The sequence below is a fragment of the Melospiza melodia genome, chromosome 4, assembly GCF_035770615.1.
Source record: "Melospiza melodia melodia isolate bMelMel2 chromosome 4, bMelMel2.pri, whole genome shotgun sequence".
NCBI classification, from domain to species: Eukaryota; Metazoa; Chordata; class Aves; order Passeriformes; family Passerellidae; genus Melospiza; species Melospiza melodia.
This window is the reverse complement of record NC_086197.1, coordinates 56,500,332-56,519,731: the sequence shown is the minus strand read 5'-3', so window position 1 is coordinate 56,519,731 and position 19,400 is coordinate 56,500,332. Positions and strand designations below refer to the sequence as shown.

Below are 19,400 nucleotides of genomic sequence, written 5' to 3'. Positions count from 1 at the left end.
GCAAAAGTTCACTTCCAGGTTTCCTAATATCTGAGGATTTTTAAGTGCTGTAATTTATTTGTAAAGTAATAAAAATAGTCCTAGGGCAATTCTCAGGTGTTAAACTTTCAAAAATATGCTGCCCACATTCCCTTTCTTTACATGAATAAAAGAAAATGTTATTTTGCATGGGTTGATTAGCCACAGATGTAAACATAAATTACAGACCCACCTGGCTTTTTACTACATGTGTATACAAGGAAAAACAACTCTGACATACAATACTGGCTTTTATTTTCTGTGTCTCTGTGACTTACCTTTTATTACTCTTTCCCAATCTTTGCAGCAGACTTGTAATTTGAGGGCACATTATATTTACTTTGTTATTTGTGAGCTACAGAGAGCTTTATTTTGGCAGCAGAAGGAAACAACAGAGTACTAAAAGCAAAAGAAGTGTATTAATCATGTCCTTAATAAAATTATTAAGAGCTTGGAGGGAAGCTGCTGATTTCTTTTTATTTTTTAAAATCAAACTCATCTTTGCTAATCACTAGATAAGTTTAAGAAACATTTAAACTATTACTATCATCAAATGCAGTTTCAGAGAAATGAAAACACTTTGTGAAATTACATGAACTGCATATAAATTTGTTTTGCAGGAAAAAAGGATAAAAATCTTTCAGTGTCTGCAGATCAAAATGTGCCTTTTCCCCCACTTCTAAGCAGCATTTTGTTTGCAATTTATTTTACTTCAATTCCTATAATCCATTCAAAGGGTACTTTGACTCCTTTTTTAAATTTCTTTTTTTTTAACTGAATTTCCTTCACACAAGGGCTTGAAAAACTTCAGATGTCATCCCTAATGGAAATGAAACAGATTTACACCCAAAAAATGAGGTTTTCATTCCCTATGCATCCCTCTTACTTAACCTTTGAAAACCTAAGAGTGAAAGTGCTTTCCTTTTAATTACAGATGTTCTGCTTTTAGCAGCACTGTCCCAGTGTCTTTGACTTTGTCCTGGTTTCAGTGTGTATCTAGGTGCTCAGCTTATCCAACTAGTTTTGGCTTCCCTGTACCTGCAGCATCACTTTGCTGCACTCTGGCCAACGGCAATGATCCTTCCCTGGTGCTTTATTCCCACTGTCCAACTCTGGACCTGCTTTCCACCAAAATACCAAAGCAATGAAGGAAACAGCTGCAGCAGCATGGCCCAAACACAGAGTGATCACAGCAACCTTTGGCATTGAAGGAGAGATACAACGTGGTGTCTTGGAAATTGTACCAGAAACCAAAATAAAGGGGACAGGGATTTATGAAGTGGGGATACAAAGGCAGAGAAAACATCGTGGCTTTGGTATAAACAGAAAAAAGAACAGGCTAGTGGAGGGAGTGAGAGAAAAGCCAGCTCCATGCTGTGTGAAAAAAAGGAAGGAGAATCTGGCCCAGAACAGATGTTAAATTTCAGGTTCGTTTTATGCAGCTTTTATACAAATGGTATTACTGGCACAGCTGAGTAATAGATCACTCTTTCCTACCATTTTATTTCCATCAGCATGCTGATGCACACTGTGTGTATCCCTGTGTGGGCAAGCCCTGGAGAGAACAGCAAGGGATGCAGAGACAGAGAAGACTGATTTTCACCTGGGAAAACACAACCATCCTCTTCTCCCAAGACCTTTTTCCTCTTCTGCCTGTGCACCATTGTGTTGCTATAAAGCTGCACAGGACAAGAAGCTCTGGCAAAATAACGTGACTGTTGAGAAGTAATGAGGAACAGTTCCAGCAAAAATGATGGCCATCAGCTGTGCCATAAGAGAAACCAAATCATTTTCTGTTCTTACCTTTTCTGCATGCATTATAACCAAGTTGCCTTTTTCTGTTATTTTAAAACAAATAAATAGTCTATCATTACAAAATGGACCAGTCAGCCAAATGGTGTGGTCATTTTTTAGTCAAGAAGCTAAATCTTTTCCAATGCAGTTAAGTTTTGTAAATCAGAATAACAATTCACCCTTCCCTTGAGATACCTATAAATGTACTTTTGTTTTGTTTTTTTTTTTGTTTTTGGGTTTTTTTTTTTTTTTTGGGTTTTTTTTTTTTTTTTTTGGTGATTGTTCCTTTACCTCCTAACTCTGGGCAGAACTGATTTTAGGTAATATGGAAATGAAAATGAAGGAAAGCTAGTTCAGATTTCCAGTTTCAGGCAACCCAAGGTATTGGTTTGTCTGGTTATCTGAACTGAAGCTTGGTTTGCAGTCTTGAAGATTTACTTTCACCATCGGTCTCCTAACACAGGGGATACTCATACAATTTAATTTCTGCTTTCAAAACAATTGGGGGGAAACAAGAAATTATCTTCAGTGCTGGAAGGCCAGCAGATATGCTCTCTGGTCAAAAGTGCATTGCAGTCCTCTAGACAATACAAACTAATGCTTAAAATCAGGAAACACAAAGCTGTTCAAAGTCAGGTCATCGCAGCAACATCAGGCAAACTGATGGACCAGCAAGCTTCCAGAGCAAAGGTTTTGGACCACAGAAACCTAACACTGGCAGTGGTACACATTTCTCTCCTCTCCATCTCATCTATTTTGGATTAAACACAGATCACCAGTGGTCAATGCTATTGCCTTTCTAATCCCCGGTCCTGGTGAGATGATGCTATTGCCCTAGTCCATTTCAAGGAATCAGCACCAGAATAAGGTGTTTTCTTACTGAGCTGAAACAGTGTGAGCACTCTTCTACCCCGTCCCAGAGCTACAGCCTTGCTCCTCTGAGAGGAACTGATCTGGGGTCTGTTGGACCCCTTAGCCATCACTCCCAGGCCACCCAGCCCCAACAAAAGGACTGCTGCGCTTCACTCCATTTGGAGTCACTGCTGGCATGCTTATCCAGCTCAAGGGAGCGAACTGGCTGTGACAGAACCCTCACTCTGCAAAGGAGCCTCTCCAGAGCTCGAGTGAGGCACATCGTGTGTCTCTGCTTCACTGCTTTCCTGGAACTGAACCCAGATCACAGTGTGCACACAGATCATCTGGTCACATTCTTCTTATGCCAGATTAGTCAGAAATTAAATGTAACACTCTGTAACAGGTAAACAGGTGGAATTAGAGACACAAGCACCAAGGAGTAAAAACAGCAAAAACATGTAGATTTTTGTATACGTATTTTTCAGAGGAAAAAGGCAAAATACAGTGAAAACAAACTATATATTATCTACAAAATCTAATCAAGTACAGTATTAAAGAATGTGAGTTTGAAAAAATCAGGAAAAAAGGATGTTACACTTTCATCAACATACCTCCACCTGCTATGTCACACCTAAGGCAGGATTCATGGCATTTAACTTGAGATATCATGAACACATTGAGGCACAGCCTTCTCCAGTAACCAGTGAGGAGATACAGGACTATCCCATGAGCATTTCACTGCACCCTGAATTGGGTGGGGTGAATTATCCTCAGCTGGTGTCTCCATTACCACTGATGCCTAGACCTCCAGCTGGTGGGTAGCAAACTTCTAGATTAATATTAACTGAGATAAAGCCAGTACATAGTGCACATTATACAATATTTCTGTCTTTATATACAGGACAAGAGAAAATTTGGGCTTGAAATCCTAATTTTCTTTTTCTTCTTGTCTGCCCTTTTGTGCCTCAATTTACCAGCTGCATGGTACATTAAAAAGCCCTTTTTACACATGACCCACATTTCCTAACAGAACACTTAACTAAACCCTCACTGAAGGTGAAACAGAATTTCACATGCTGTTCCAGGAAAGGTGGTTTGACTGGGGAGTGTTTTTGCGTTAAACCCCAGCAAAGAGGGGCTCATCTGTCACACCAAGACATTCATGGTTTCTAGCATTCCTTAGGTTTGCATTGGCACTACTGATCACAAACACACGGGGAGCATAACAAAGCTGTAAGTGCAGATCTGAACCTGTGAAATGCTGAGCAAGTTCAATCACAGCTGACTGCTGTGGGCGTTGAGGGGATGCTGAAAGAAGCATTCCATGCTTGCAGGAGCAAACCTCAGCCACACAACTCATCTGCAAAGAGCATGACTAAGAGTCACTAAAAGAAAAGCCTCTGTCAAGGCCCTCTATGGAAAATAAATTGCTGAAGGACTTACCAGGCTGACTTCACTATTTTTAGTAGAATTTCAGTGTATTTACACTCTACCATATTTTAATTCAATTCGTCAAATAAATATTATCCATTAAAGATTACACACCTGTGGATCAGAAGTTGTAAAGGTCAGCCTTTTCAAATTATTTTTCAAAGAAACCTTGGCCTTTCTTAAAACCGCAAATCTTTGTACATTACCTGCAAAAACCTCCTGTCTGCAAAACTACCAAAGAAAAAGAAAAAGATTGGTAAAACAGAAGTCTCCATTCATAAGGCTGCCACCTCTGAGCTCCCTGTGGGCTGCCTGCCTGCCTGCCAGAATGCTCTTTAGAAGCGAGCCAGTGGGGTACACAGGGCAGTGGCAGGAGATGCTGCCTTCCCAAGGAGAGACTAGGGACAGGTAGAAAGAAAAATCTTTTCAAAGTTCAATAGGCCAAATTTCTCTTTGAGTTACAGCAGCATAAATCTGATCTAATCCTGCCAAAGGCAATGGGGCCGTGCTGGATTTACACTGCGGGAATCTGGAATCAGAATTTGGCCTGCCATGTTCAAAGTCACAAGGACTTTTCCCAGTGCTTGGGAGGTCTTCTGTCAGTAACTCTTACACTTGTTCAAAGATATAAGATGTCACCCCAAGTGTGAAATGCAGCACTTGAGCACTGCTTCCAAGCCTCCTTTGCACAGACAGATAACCATGCAACACTGCAGGCAGGAGAGCATCAGCATGCAGCATTGCTGCCTGCCTGGCCTCCAAAGCAGAAAAGCTTCACTGTGGGTGGAATGGGGCAGTGGAACTTCAGCACATGTGCAACTATTCAAGGGGTGAGAGAAAAAAGGCCTGTGATTATTCAGTGACTATTTCAGTTTAAAGGCCAATACGAGAAAATAACACTGCATACTAACCGTGTGTTATTTGGCAACTGAACAGTTGGTCAAAAAGTGAGGAAATAACATCTTAGCACCTTCAATAGCCTGCACTGGATTACTTACTTGCAAGGTAAATAAAAGAGAATGTGCCTGGATTTCTCATCTCACTAGATCTCTTTCTGAGGAAAAGCTGCCATAGCAGCCAGGTCAGTTCTCACCCTTCATTCCATTAGGCCAGATTCTGCCTAGTTAAATGTCTCAGAGTCACTTAAAAGCAACTGTAAAAGAAAAAGACTGTCAGCTTGTGTCCCTATTTACTTCGCTGGGATGCATAAAGAATGGTTGTGAGGTCTTCTCAATAAAAGCCTTGGCCTTGACCGGCTTCAAGCCTGCAGGAAAAGGGACAGCATCTTTTCATATGTTCCCACTGGCCAAGAGTAGCCCCAAGGCCACTGTTAGCCTCGCTCTCTGGCCAAATGCACATTCAGGTGTGAATTGCTGCATGTCCTGTTTGTGAAAGGTGGAAGATTTGTATCAGGTCCACCTGCACCCTGTGGAGGCTTTACAAAGAGTTATTAGCTGGCCAAAGATGCTACTCCCTCTCTGCATCTTGCCCTGTTCAAAAGCAGTAGTAGGATGGCTTGTTTGTGTAGTAATTCTTTAGAGAGTGGCTAGGGCCTGGGAAAACAACGAAATGTCTGTGACATGAAGGAATAAAGTAGTGCAGTCGAAAAAAAGAAAGATGTAGCTGGACTGGTTCAGACTGGTTAGTCACTTCAGCTAACGCCTATTTAACTTCAGGAGCTAATGAACACTTTATGGAGAGGATAGCTTTATTAAAGATTCAATTATATTCCAATTAAGATGTAAGAGCTGTATTAAGCATCCCTGAAAATACCGCAATGTCCTCCAGCTACATGCAGGAAAAAACCCAGGCTATGATCCCTGGCTCTTCTAAAGTAAAACACAAGCAAAAATAAGACCTTTAAAAAAATTACAATTGTCAGGGGCTCTTTCCCCTTCTTAAGGAAGAAGAAAAGGGCTGATTCTTTTGTGGGTCTCTTCTACCTGCTTCTTTCCCTCCTCAGTTTTTCTCTGTTGCAGATAATTCCTCATGATTAATAGGCTCTTCTCAGTAGTGCTACACACAGTTAGCTCTTTTAATCTGTCTTTGAATCTGAAGCTGTCTAATCCCCCAAGCCTTCGGCCCCACGAGACACCACCTGAGGATCACAGAATAAGATATTTCTCTTTGTTTTAAGTTTGGATGCACAGGTCTGCAACAGAAGGAAGCTCATTTAAATTTACCTTATCTGCCATGATCATAGAGGAGCCTCCATGGATGCCTAGGATGGGAGTGAGGGTCTGGGCAGAGATGAAGTCCAGGATCTGGGCAATGGCTTCCTGGTCTGTGTCATCGGCGAATACCACCCCTTGGATCTTGCGGTCAGACATGAGGTCACAGATGCGGGTGATGATGCTCTTGGGATCTGTCTCATTCATGGCCACCAGCTCCACCCGAGGCACCACTGAGAGGTGGTGGAAGTCATCTTTCTCGTGGGCATCTTTGATGGCCACTTCGTCTGAGGTCCCCACCAGGATGACTGCAATGCCAATGCTCGGGTGGCTTTTCTGGGCATGGGCCCCGCTCCCTGTTGTTGCGAGGACTGCCAGCACCAGCCAAAACCTTGGAGAGTAGCACTCCACCCTGGGCCTCATCTTCGGCTCTTACACTCCCTGAGTGAGGAAGAAAAAAGGGGGAAAGTAGAACAAAGTGATTAATTGACAAGTCAGTCATGCACTCAGCCTTCAAGGTAGATCCATTGATCTTGCTCAGCCCCTAGCTCCCCTCCCAAGAATCCTGCTGGTCTGATGCCGAGGCCTTTGGCTACGTTCAGGGCTCTGTTAAAGTTGGGGGGTCAGACCAGCCCCTACTTCAGAGTCTGGCATCACTTAAGAGAACAGCTGTCAGCAGAAGATGGGATCATGTCATCTCTCAGGTCCTGTGTCACTTTGAGACCCAAGTCAAAAGTGATAGAGGATTGTCCTTTGACAGCTGATCAGCTGTCTTTGTGAAATTAATTGCTTATGTCAAGCCCATGTCAGAGTGCTCACCCTCAACACAAAGGAATGACTGGTGCTTGCAATCAGTTTGGACTTGTGCCGGAGGTACAGGCAGGGATATTGAGGAGACCAGGCAGACAGGGACTCCCTTTTCCTTTCTCAGCACAGTCCTTCCAGAATAAAGTGAGGACAAATGGCAAGGCCATTGGATGCATATGTATGTGTGTATCCATTGCATACACCATCAGGACACACACACAGCTTCAGTGTGTAATACAGTCAGCCATATGCTTTTCACCAATACAGGATTCTTTAAAAAAAATAAGAAAGAAAAACAGGAATACGGAATTTCCCAGCTGTCATGGCCAAAACTGGATCAGGATCCCCCAAGTCCATATGACAGCTGTGTTTGCACAGAAGTAAAAATGCCAACACAGCTTACAATGGTTCACCCTTAGCTACTACAGCCAGGCATGCTACGTTAATCTTCTCCCTGAGCATGTCCACTTTATTTTGTAATCACAACAGCAGAAATGAAAAAAAAACCTGATGAGGTGATCTCTCTAGCCCCTGCCTGAGTGGGACAGTTCCCTGCGGGACTGTTCCTCGCTCTTTCTTTATTCAGTCCCGCTTTAATAATAGTTCACATTTCCACAGCACTTTTCATCCTCAAGGCACTCTACAAACACTAATGAACTAATTCTTACACTGCACCCATGCAGTGTAAATATCAGAGACAACAGAACAGTGCCCCCCCATCTGCCCACCACATCTGTTGGAGGTAGCACTGCTTGGTGTGCCCACCCAGGGCCACATTGATGTCCCAAGGAGATTTCAGGCATTTCAAACTAAAGAAGATTTTCCCTCAACACAACAGGTCCTGCGTATCTACTCATGCCCAGAACTCTGTTCTTCAGCAGCCAGGCACACTTGAAATAAATACCCCAGCCCGGCACCTCTTTGTGCTACACCTCTGGTCTTGGGTGTCCAAGAATGGGACCCTTCCATACTGTTCATTGCTACACATGCCTCTATCAAATTAACAGAAAGCCACAGCAGCAGGGACAAAAGCTGGCAAAACTTTGCGGAAGCAGGAAGTCCAAAAACAACCCTCACTGACACTAGCCACCCCCAGAGAAAAGGCCCAGGAGGCCCCATCTTGCCATGCCCAGGAGAACACACAGGCTCAACACCTGCTCCCTCATTGTCATGCTAAGCAGAGAGGACATATCCTGCATTGAGATTACCAGATAAATAAGCAGATAATAAAACAGATCATAAATATGCACCAGAGAAACCAAATCCACTTAAGAAGCTGAAAGGGACTGCGGGTGTGAAGCACCAATCGATTCTAAGCTCTCCAAAGGATTCACTTTCTGAGAGATGCTCACAAGGAGAACTAAGAGACTTTGAGAGTTTGGCAAAATGAACAGTTAACTTCATTCCAGTATGACTGTTATCCTCCAATTACGAGTCACTAAATTAGATTCCTTCACAGTGAAATGCAGTCCCCATTTCTGCAATGCTTTATTAACTTTAATGCACTGTATACACTCTCTGTCTCTCACTCTCTTGCTCACTCAAATGCTATATTTGTTCTCTTAAAATATGTTTCCTGCAGTCCCCCTGCATCACCTCATACAGTGTATTATGGTTGGTTAGGCAATGGCTAGTTGTGATGCCCAGGGAGGAGAGTGTAGGTTTTCCCAGCCCCTTTCCCACCAGGAATAATTTATAGGGCCTTCCAACCCAGGGCTCAGATAGCATTCAAGCAGGAGCTATACAGTCAGTCATGGCAGCTGTCAGCACGTGCTTCTCCAGGTGGGAAAAATGGCAGCCAAGAAACATATCCCCTACTCTTCACCTGTATTAAAGCAAATAAATCTCTAGCATCTACCTCCAAGCAGGAGAAGAGAGCCCAGATCCTGAAGAGCACATAGGTGCCAATCTGTCTGTGCCCCACCCAGGCAGATTTTTGCATTCAATACAAGATGGGGTTATCTGCTCAGTGCCAGATGCTCAGGCTTTGGCCAGATGTGCAGGGAGCAGCCAGGGCTAGGAAGAAGCTCATTCAAAGAGGAGGTTGTTTGTGGCTTGGTAGCCAACCTGCCACCTCCAGTTTGGGTCCTCAGCCATAAGCCCTCTCTGTATCAGGCAGAGCAATGCTTAGGTAGTCTGTGTTGTACCAGCCAAGACATCTCCCTCTCCATCTCTCACTCACACATAACAACTCTGTCAGGCTCACAATGTCTTTCAGGTGCTCCATGGGCAGTCTGTGCGACAGACAGCAGTGTTCTTCTAGGGGAATAGCAGGTACCAGGTCCAGGCTGGGCTCCCTCATAGGATGGGAGCTGGGGATGTGATAAGGCAGGAGAACATCAATAAATCACACCCAGCCCAGGGCTGAGTGTGGTTTTCACCGTTCAGCTCCCACATGGCAGCATAGAGGTTAGCTGCTCAAAGACTAAATCATGGTGTTACAATTCCTTCCCTCCTTGGAGCTGACTTGTGTTGACATCAGTAGCCACTCTCCACACAGCTGCTCACCTGCATGTGCTGGCTGTTAGAGAAAGGGACAGAAAGGACATCCCAACACCAACCTCACATCGTGTTCCTCCTCTGGTCTGGCTCACTGCAGGCCCCTTTTCAATGGGTGCTGGTACAGACAAGGCAGGCATCAACCACCACAGACTTATTATCAGATTAAGGGGACCCCAGAACTACTGTGAAAATGTGTTTCTGCATACAGAGCAACAAGCTTTGTCCATGACTTCCACAGTGTTCAAGTGCAAATATTCACGGTACTCAATTAAGAAAGCACTGGAGACAGCATACAGACCTCCTTCTAAGTGTGTTCCTGTTTCCAGTGAAAGGGGAATGGAGAAATTCACACACAAAGAAATTCATAAGCACCTGACAAGGCTATAGCTGTAAAACAGAGCATTTACTCTTTTGTTGTTTCAAGAAATTTTAATAATTTTACAGTCAAGAATGATTATAAAAACATGCAAGTATATTCTATTACCAAGTATTTTACATGAACAGATTTTCCTTTAGAGGTGGCGTGGGGCAACACAGTGTTTGAAGTATTTTCTGTGATTATGGCACTCTGAAACAATTTAGTAAATCCCAAACTCCAGACTGGTACGTAAAATCCTTTACACATTACTGCACACTATTATATTGTCTTTGACTCCCTAGAAAATAATATATGGTAGGGCCATTAGATAAAGTGGTTTTACAGACATATCTATATTTAGGTATAAACATGCCAGTAAAATCATTATACCTCTATAATCTTATTTTACTTACCAATAAAATATATCCACCACTGTAGAGGAATGCAGCGTGTACTTACTGCAGAGCAATGTTACACAATCACTTTCAAAATGGGAAGTGAAAGCTAACTTCTTCCATTGAAAATGCAAGAGGAATGTAGGTAGTCAGACAGTAATTATTCCAATTGGAATTTAGCCAGGACCAAAGGTTAGATTGCTTAAAAATATCATGAGAACCTTACTTGACACTGCACTTTTATGTGGATCAGACCTAAGATAAGTATTAATAGAAAATTATTAGGCTGCACAGGCAAAATCCAGCTCAGCATTAAGAGATAGTTCTGGATGATATTTCAAAATACAGAAAGTACACAAATAGGTCACTGTGCATTCAACCAGGCTAACTGTAAACAGCCTACTACTCCAGAAGTGTACAGCAAAGCCAGGCCATATTCAGGTCAGGTAAAGAAACTGAGGCAGAACAAGGGCTGGTCACAGGTTTTTGGGGGTAGTTCTGTTGTGTGCTGACACTGGTACCTCCTCCTGCTGCAATCCTGCCTTCTGGGGAGCCTTGCACAATATCCTCTAGGAAGGGTGCTTGCAGGCTCCCCAAACCCAATCTCCAAGCTCAAGACAGCAAGAGAAAAGGAAGTCATCTAATACTGCAGTTCCAGACAAAAAGCTGTCTTGAAGGCAGCTTTCCTAATTAATAGGAAGACAATGCTTGTGACAGGAGGCTGAAAAAATGCCCCTAGCCACCATCAAAGGGAACTTCACATGGATACTGGCTCCATATGGGAGAATGAAAAGCCTACCTCCAGTCTCTCCCTCCTGTGCTTCATTGGACGGCCACAAGGAAGTTCCCATCTCAGTGGTTTTTGAGTTCTGCTCACTGAGAGCTCTGATGCTCTAAGCACTGCTTAGACTTCAAGCCACAAAATCTGGATTCCACAGCTAATTTTGTGTCTGTACCAGCTGCAATGCTAATTCCCAACCCTTCTCTTATGAGTCGCCCAATTCCAGCCTCACCACTATTACCCCCTTCAGTCCCATTACTACCTGAAGAGAGATGTCCTGCCAGACCCAGTGGAATACATCAGCATTACCCTTTGGCATTTGCTCACCTTTGACAGCAACTTAATTCACACTGCCTTCATTTCTCTGACAGTTTGAGCAGTATCAGACAATGAACCCAAAAGAAATCCTTATGTTTCAGGATCAGGTTGGAGGTAGGAAGAAATCCATCTCACCTCTGAAATACTTTAAAAACCTCAAAGGTGCATTGGGCCTGGCATCCAACACACCACCAGAGAACAAGTGCACTAAAAGAAGCTGTAGGGAAGTCAACATTGCACTAGATGCTACTGGGCTCTCCCACAAGGATATGTCCAGATCAAAGAACAGAAGACTGGTGACATTTTGATCTCTTTGTCTACTACCTGCCTTATGGGCAAACTGAAGGAGCTAAGAAGACCCATTAAAAAAAAAAAAAAAAAAAAAAAAAAAAAAAAAAAAAAAAAAAAAAAAAAAAAAAAAGAGGCTAAAAGCTATAAATCACATCACAACCTAAGTTTCTCCATCTCTCTGCTTTTTGATGAACCACTTTCAGCTTAGGACATCCTCTCAATCTCATGGCTACTCTGCAATTTAGACATGCTGCATGTTGTGTACCTCTAAAGAGGCATTCCTCTTTTTCTAGCACTGCTGTAACTATGATCCTACCACACCTTCAGCCCAGGCTATTTGTTCATTGACAACTCTTGTGCTGTTGTTTCCTGCATAACTGCTTACCACATAGGTGACATAAGTGCCCATAAATCTTCTTCTGGCTCACAGCCTTATTGTTCCAGGAATTTTGTCAACAGACACAAAGAAGAGGAGGATGGATCTGGGGCACGATAAATGTGTCTTGAAAGCACCTGCACACTTCAGGTGCTGATAGACAGAATGAATGATGCTGCAGGAAAATCTCCATACATTCAGAGCAGAAGATGGCAGAGACTAGGGACAATGGAAGTGCCATACACAGTGGTGAATGCAACAATCCAGCACCTTGACCAAAAAGGTTTATTATAGTGACCCTGAGTAAACAGCCCTCCAAGGGCATTTCAGTAGTTTCAGATGAAAACTGATACAGTTTAGTTTATTTTAACTAGCTTTGGACATCACTTATATTCTCATTCTGAGCTATAAATGCTTCTACGACAGTGGCAGAAACATTCCTCCAAAGTCTTTTGGACAGGTCTTCTTTCTATTCTTCACAATCACTCCCTCTCCAATATGTACCTTTGTCCACACCTGTAACATCCCACAGATCCATTCTTATCTAACATACAAAATGTTTCAAATTTTCCCTTATTTCTCCCAAGTCAGCCTTGTTCTTTTGGGGGATGCATCACATACCCCAGCCAAAGCCTTCAAAGCTTTTGGAGCTCCCTCATTACTCTTAGCTCTCTTTCCATAGACACTGAGTGGAAAATAGCACATATGTTTACTTCTAGTCTCTATTTATTTTCTTCAGAGCTGTTCTTTCTTTATTAAACGAGGTACAAACTCCTGCCTGGCTTGGGCAGTGTCAGATACATCAGAGGGTAGTTTGCCTCTGTCTATCCAACAGGTATATGCAAGAATAAGGTGAAAAAGTACTTCCCCTTCTCTACCCCATGCAAAGGAGAAGAGCAATTCTCTCTCTGCACTTAAGGCAGTACAAAAAATGCTTTGATCATCAATTAGACCCATATCATTCCCAATAGATGAAGAACTATGTCTTATTATTTTAAGCTTGCCCAAGGGTAAGTTCCCAGTGTCCTTCCCACTTCCTCCCACCCACATATTTTACATATCACAGCTGATAGCTTATACAGCCACAGCCAGCAACCTTCTGTTGAGACCAACACCAAATGATTCATAGAAATCAAAAATTAAAATCCTCGGCTTAATAGTCTTGCCCTTCCCCCAGTCACTTCAGGATTACTGTCTACAGCACCTGCTTTAGCACACTACCTGCTCTGAAACAACTCAAACAATAAGATTACCACTGATAGGAGATGGCTCATATTTTGAAACATATCCCTAAACTCAGCCTAAATTTTCCCTTTGCTCAGCTATCCTGTAACTTTAATAATATCGCCTTCATTCAGCCTAAACCATTTCTCCCTCTCAACTCACCGTTTCCACCGTGAAAATGCTTGTATGTGGTTATCTGATCACCCCTTGAGACTTTCCTCTGCTGCAGGAAAAGTTCAGCTGCGTTTATTGCTCCTCATAATTCGAGTCCCCTTGGATCCTCATCAGGATGAGTGAGGGAGAATGAAGGAAATGGCTGGGCAGGGAGCGGGTCTGACCTGCTTACCCAGACTGGCACACACGTGCAGAGCTGCAGGACTCAGTGTCACACACACAAAAGCCATTAAGAGAGACAGCAGGTCAGTCTGGCATTGCCCAGTGCCAGCTTCTAAATGCCAGAGCAGAGAGGCTTGGCACAGCCACCCCTCTCGGCAAGCCGGGCTTGCAGAGCCAGGCTAGAGCCACTATTCTCCTGCCAGGATCTCACCCTTCCCCCAGCATCCTGCTTAGAGAAGTTTAGAGGGTTGAGACAGGTCCTCCCTGCCAGAGACTGAAATATCTTCACCACCTGGAGGGTTCAGTTGCCACAGCTGTCACTCCATGCATGTGTATGCTCCGCTTGAAACAAGGGATTTCAAAGCTTACGAGGCATACACCATTTCCCACTTGCAACTGTTGTCTGCCCCACCTCAGAACCGAATCTCAGCTCCGAGCGAGACCATCCAAATCAAGGGACGCAGGATTTCAGCATGGTTGAAATTCAGCAGCTTTGCCTCCTGAAGAGCAAGACTCAGTTTAAACAGGCAGCAGAATGCTGCACAGAGCAACGCCAGGTTTGCCTCTCAAATAGAACTGAAGCCCTCTGAAAATCCATTGGACAATCCCTTCCTTCCATTCTTAATTCTCCACTTCCAGTTTTCATTTCCAAGCAGGAATCGACAGCACATTAATAACATGGGGATATAAAAGACCGCAATTTCCAAAAGCTAGAGACTTAAATACCTCCAATCCATTAATAACCATGAGAAACGCACACTTAACTTCACTTGGATGGTTTGGAAAAGCACATCCTTGGCATTTCTCATTATGTGATGTATTAATTTGAGGTTTTCTATTCAACTTTAATCAACTCTGCATTTTGTGCATTGACAGATTGATACAATAAATTTCAAAATTTAAAAAACAAGGAGAATTTTAACTTCCAATGGTGGAAATTAATGGGAAGTTTAATTTTTTCCAGGCTCTCTCATGCACCTCACTCAGTACCTGCTCATTCCCTGCATCATTTCCTTAAAGGGAAACCACAAAGCAAGTAAACAGAGTCTGCACTGGCTCTCAAAGGCAGCTGCCAAATTCCACACCAGTGCCAAGATCCCCATTGATTACTCAAAGTCTCACATCAAGAGACAGTGTTAAATTATTTGAACGCCAGACATAAACCATGTAAAAGCTAATTCAGAATCTTTTTTTTTTTAAACATACCATAAGCAGGAAAGAAAATATTTTCTTTTTTAGGCCAAAATTGAGTGATTCCTTCTTCTGCAAGTCTGAGAATTCTAGAAAGGGCATCTGAGTCAGAGGGAGACAGCCTCAAACTACACTTGCACTTTGGACATAGTCATCCTGTTTGCTGCCTATCTTCTCACATATAATGTATGACACGGGATACAGTTTTAAAACATAAAGCTGCCTACCCCTTAAAAAAGATCCTCATGGGTACACATCTCAGTTTTGGAACCCATGCCGCAGGGAAAAGGTAGGAAAAAATATGCACTGCCTCTGCTCATGATGGCACTGCTACAGCAAAACTGAAACAGCCCTAAAGCAGAGTGCCAGGGTTCACCAGGCCTGTTCAGACTCCTATGAAGGTGTTACAGACAGCAGAAATGGCAGAAAAGGTCACTTGATGCCTGAAGCACCAAGATGTGATGAGGACAAAAGAGCTGCTAAGTGGAGGTAGTGGGGTGGAGAGAGAGATGCATCCTGTGAGCTGGTCCAGGACAAAGCTGCAGTGCTGCAGACATGGATGGGCCACACTTCACAAGCCACCAACATCCCTCATGGCCTCTTGTTCTCCACTGCTATGTAGCATTTTGGAAAGTGAGGTTTAGTCACCAAGGGACCCTGTGACAGTGCCAGCCTTGTCTATGAAATAAGACAGGGAATTAATCTGGAAGTGAAAGGGACTGAGATAATGGGTTTAGCATGTGGAAAGAGGCATGACAAGGCCACTGAAGCCAAGAAGAGTCAAAGGCAAGTTCTGGTCAGGCCATTAGAAATTATAGAGGAGAACCCAGAAAACTTTGGTTTGAGTCTCCTTTGTAATTGCCTGTCTGTTGATCCCTCCCTTCTCCTCACTCTGATCCTTGGTAAAGGACTTTTATGTTCCCATTATCATTACTTATTGAAAAATAAAACTATGTCTACTTAGGAGAAATAATAAAGCAAGACATATGTATGACACCTAAAAGGGTGCAACTGAAGGTATTTGGAGCAGAACACTCCCTATCCAGAAGCATCCCAAAAAGCATCCCTTTAGAAAAGCTTGTTCCTTACGATAAACACTAAAGCCAGGATAACTGGAGAATTGATAACTGCAAATCAGAAAAATTTGTGATAGTCTCATTTTTCTTCTCCTTTCCCTCTTTCTTCTTCCAACCCAACTCTCTTCCCTTTCTCTAACTTTCTGAGTTCAATGACCAGTAAGGGACCAGCCATCAAGCCGCTGGATACAATATGCTTTCACAGTACATTAGTGCTGTGCACCAGACCATGCTGTGCCTGCAATTGTATGACAGGTCAGGGCCAATTCATCTTTCTGAGACCTTCAATCAGCAGTGTCCAGAAAGATCTCCCCATTGGAGGGACCCAGCCCAGCAGCCACTGACCTCTCCCTCTGCTCAGCACTCCATCATATTTACAGCAATGCAGTGAAGGAAAGATACACAGGCAAAGCCATGTCAGGACCACACCTCATCACTGGCTGCTGATGCTTCAGAGACAGGGATGGGAACACCCAATCCAGGGCAAACAGACAACATTTGACTCAGCTGAATGCCATTTCCATGCCTTTTTTTTTTTTCTTTCTGTTTTTTGTTTTCTCCAGCCTCTCAAATTCATTGATGCTGGCTACTGCAGGCACATTTCCCAGTAGCTCATTCCACTGTTGATTCCTCCTCATGCCAGTGAATGCATGCAAGCAGGTACCAGCCCATGTCAGCTCCCAGCCCAGCTCCACCACTGACTTCATCATGGTGCAGTTCAGCTCCTTTGGACCACATCTGATTTACACAAAAGTCACTATAGCTTATGTTTGCAGCAGGAAGAAGAAGCATTAGCAGCAAGAGTAAGAGATAACATGACCACAACATGACAATTGTCACAATACTGAATACCAGTAAATAAAAAACAATACTATGGACAAAGTGTAGCCCTGCCTCATTAATGCTTTAAGATCAGTATAGTTTTAAAATAATATAAGAGGGCTTAGTAAAAAAAAAAAAAATCCAGTATTTCAGTATTCCTCATCAACTTCCTGCAATCTACAAGGTATGTCCTACTCTACCACTCTTCTCCATCCATCATTTTTCTCCAATCCATTTTTTGTTCTTCATGGCTCCATTTCTCACTTTAAGCACTGTTATATTTTTGGTCCATCCTTTTTACCTCTTAGCTCACCATTCATTGTCTGGGTTTAAATCTTAAAAGCATGGAGGGAACAAACCACAAGTGAAGTCTTGTTCTAATCCTTCATATCACCATCTAAAACCAATAAGCATTTTTTGAAAGTGCAAATGCCATTGGTTTTTTTTTTCTCATCCTTTGCCTTATTCTCCTCATCAGAAAGATGGAGATGCATCTTCTCTGCTTCATAGAGTTGGAATGTTTAATTATTTATGGTATTTAAAGTACTTTTGACTCTCAAGCAATAGAAGCTACAGGAGCAGAGATTATTATTATTGCTTTCCACTGCACTTACCCGAAGGCAGCAATGTCTTCTTGTGAGATCATACCCAACATTACTCACAGGATCCCAAGAGAGTGCATTAAAACCTGTATGTCCAAGATCTTGAGGACAATAAATCCTAGTTTAGCTAGGAGCAGAGAGAAAGGAAATCCTGTAATACCACAAATACTTGGCGACTGCCAAGCTAATTCCTGATACTCAATATCGACTTTGCCACATTGACTCAAATTGAAAACACTGCTGAGCTGTAGTTTTTGATGAAACATGTTAGCAACTGCAGATTTGTTAAGCTTATGCTCACAAAAATATCTAAACTCATGATCCATTTCACCTAGTGCCAAGCCTTGCTGGCAAGGAGGAGCAAGAGCAATGCAGAGCTTTGGTGAGGGAGGCAGAGCTGCAATGGGCAGCCAGCCCTCAGGGGTGGAGCTGCAGCTCTTCTCAGCACCAGGGTCCATCCTCCAGGCAACTTCCAGCCAGAGCTAGGAAACTCCTGTTTCACCAAGAGATCTGTCCTGGGCGTCTGACACACATCCAGGAGGTCTGGTTCCAGCAGCTCTTGGGCAGTGGAAATGTAAAGCCCAGCTCCATTTCAATTCGCTTGCAGGAACTCAAAGAGGAGATCACCTAGGCATGGGTCTCCAAAATGGGGAACCTGGATTTAATTTGATCTGAGGGAAGGTGGGCAGACCAGAGTCAGCAGGCTTTACACTATGGACAAAAAATCTTGGGAGCTCTAGTTCATTCCCAAACAAAATCCAGGAGCCTGCAGACCCCAAGAATCCTGCCTGGGGCTTCAGTGTCAGAGGTGCCAGAAATCTGGGATTCATGGAGAAGTCCTCACATGTAATTTTGAGGCCCCATGCCCTTAGATCAGACCATGAGTTACAGCAGCCCACAACTAGAAGCCCTGGATGCCAGGGGAAGAAATAGAGCTGTGACAAGTTCACCACAGTTAATTAGTGACTCTTACAGGTACCTCTGAAATTGCAGTATCCCAATATTTGCAGGGAAAGGAAGGGAATTTTAACCTTAAGTTTGGCCTAAAAATGTTTCAGTCTCTGAAGGCATCCCCCTGCCTGGAAAAGCTCCTTGCACCCTGCAGGCTTGTGATTCTGTCAGACTTCACAAACTGCACTGCACTGTGCCTGAGCACCTGAGTGACACCTGGGGGAACACCAAGGGGTTTGAGGGGTTCTGGAAGCCACAGGGCATCTGTCGTCATTGGCAAATTTACAGAGAGAAATTTACAGAGAAACTGCCCTGCTTTGGGAGATTTTTCTGTTGAGCAGGGACAAATGGTGATGGCTGGAGTAGTCCTGGAGTCAAGAGAAGAGATGCCCATCCTGACTCAGTTTCTTCTTTCCATTCCAACTGTTTCTTGGATTGCACTGCCATAGAGAAATGTTGAAAGACTTGTGCATTCCCACTGCAGAATTAATTATAAGGTTAAATAAGAGTGTGTATGTATTTTTACATGCATACACACACGGTATATATTTGTTTATATGTAAACATACAGTGTTTGTTATCATTGTTTATTTTTATATAAATTTAGAGGGTATATATGCACTCCATGTCATCTTGAACCAGGAGACAGGTCTGCATTTCTTCAAAGGTGGAAAATAGGTGAGAGAAGCAGCTCTTTACCCTTTTCCTGTCAGACCTGAAAGGCATCAGTTCCCAAACACACTAAATCCATGTATTCCTGAAAAGGGGAAAAAAAAAACCTTCCTGGGACAGAAAAAGAAAAGGTGGAGACAACATTCAAGTTGCATCCCTGTTACATCTAGGACGGCCCTTGAAGGAAATCGGCTTCTAAGTCAAAAAACCCAAATGTTACTGCTCACAAGAGGCCAGCACCCAGCCCAAAGCAGCTGTTCTCCCTGCCAAGAGTGGTTTCTGGGCTGGAAGAAGAGGCACTGCTCAGACAGTGGGTGAGGGTTTGGTGGCTACATTGTCAGGGCTGCTGCAATAGCACAGAGGTGCCAGTCCTGCCTTCTGAAGGATTTTTATACAACCCTGAGGTTATAATGGCAAATAACCACTATG

The 19,400-nt window shown here is 43.2% G+C and overlaps 1 protein-coding gene across 3 annotated transcripts in view; it reads right to left on the bottom strand.

The window, feature by feature from the left end:
- Window positions 1-19,400, bottom strand: part of GRIN2B (glutamate ionotropic receptor NMDA type subunit 2B) — a 207,535-nt gene that overhangs the window by 164,573 nt on the left and 23,562 nt on the right. For all 3 annotated transcript variants that reach the window (XM_063154709.1, XM_063154710.1, XM_063154708.1), the window contains one exon: window positions 6,282-6,710. In XM_063154709.1, the coding sequence (XP_063010779.1) occupies window positions 6,282-6,692 (411 nt within the window). In that variant the 5' untranslated portion in view covers window positions 6,693-6,710. The remainder of the gene's footprint in view (window positions 1-6,281; window positions 6,711-19,400) is intronic.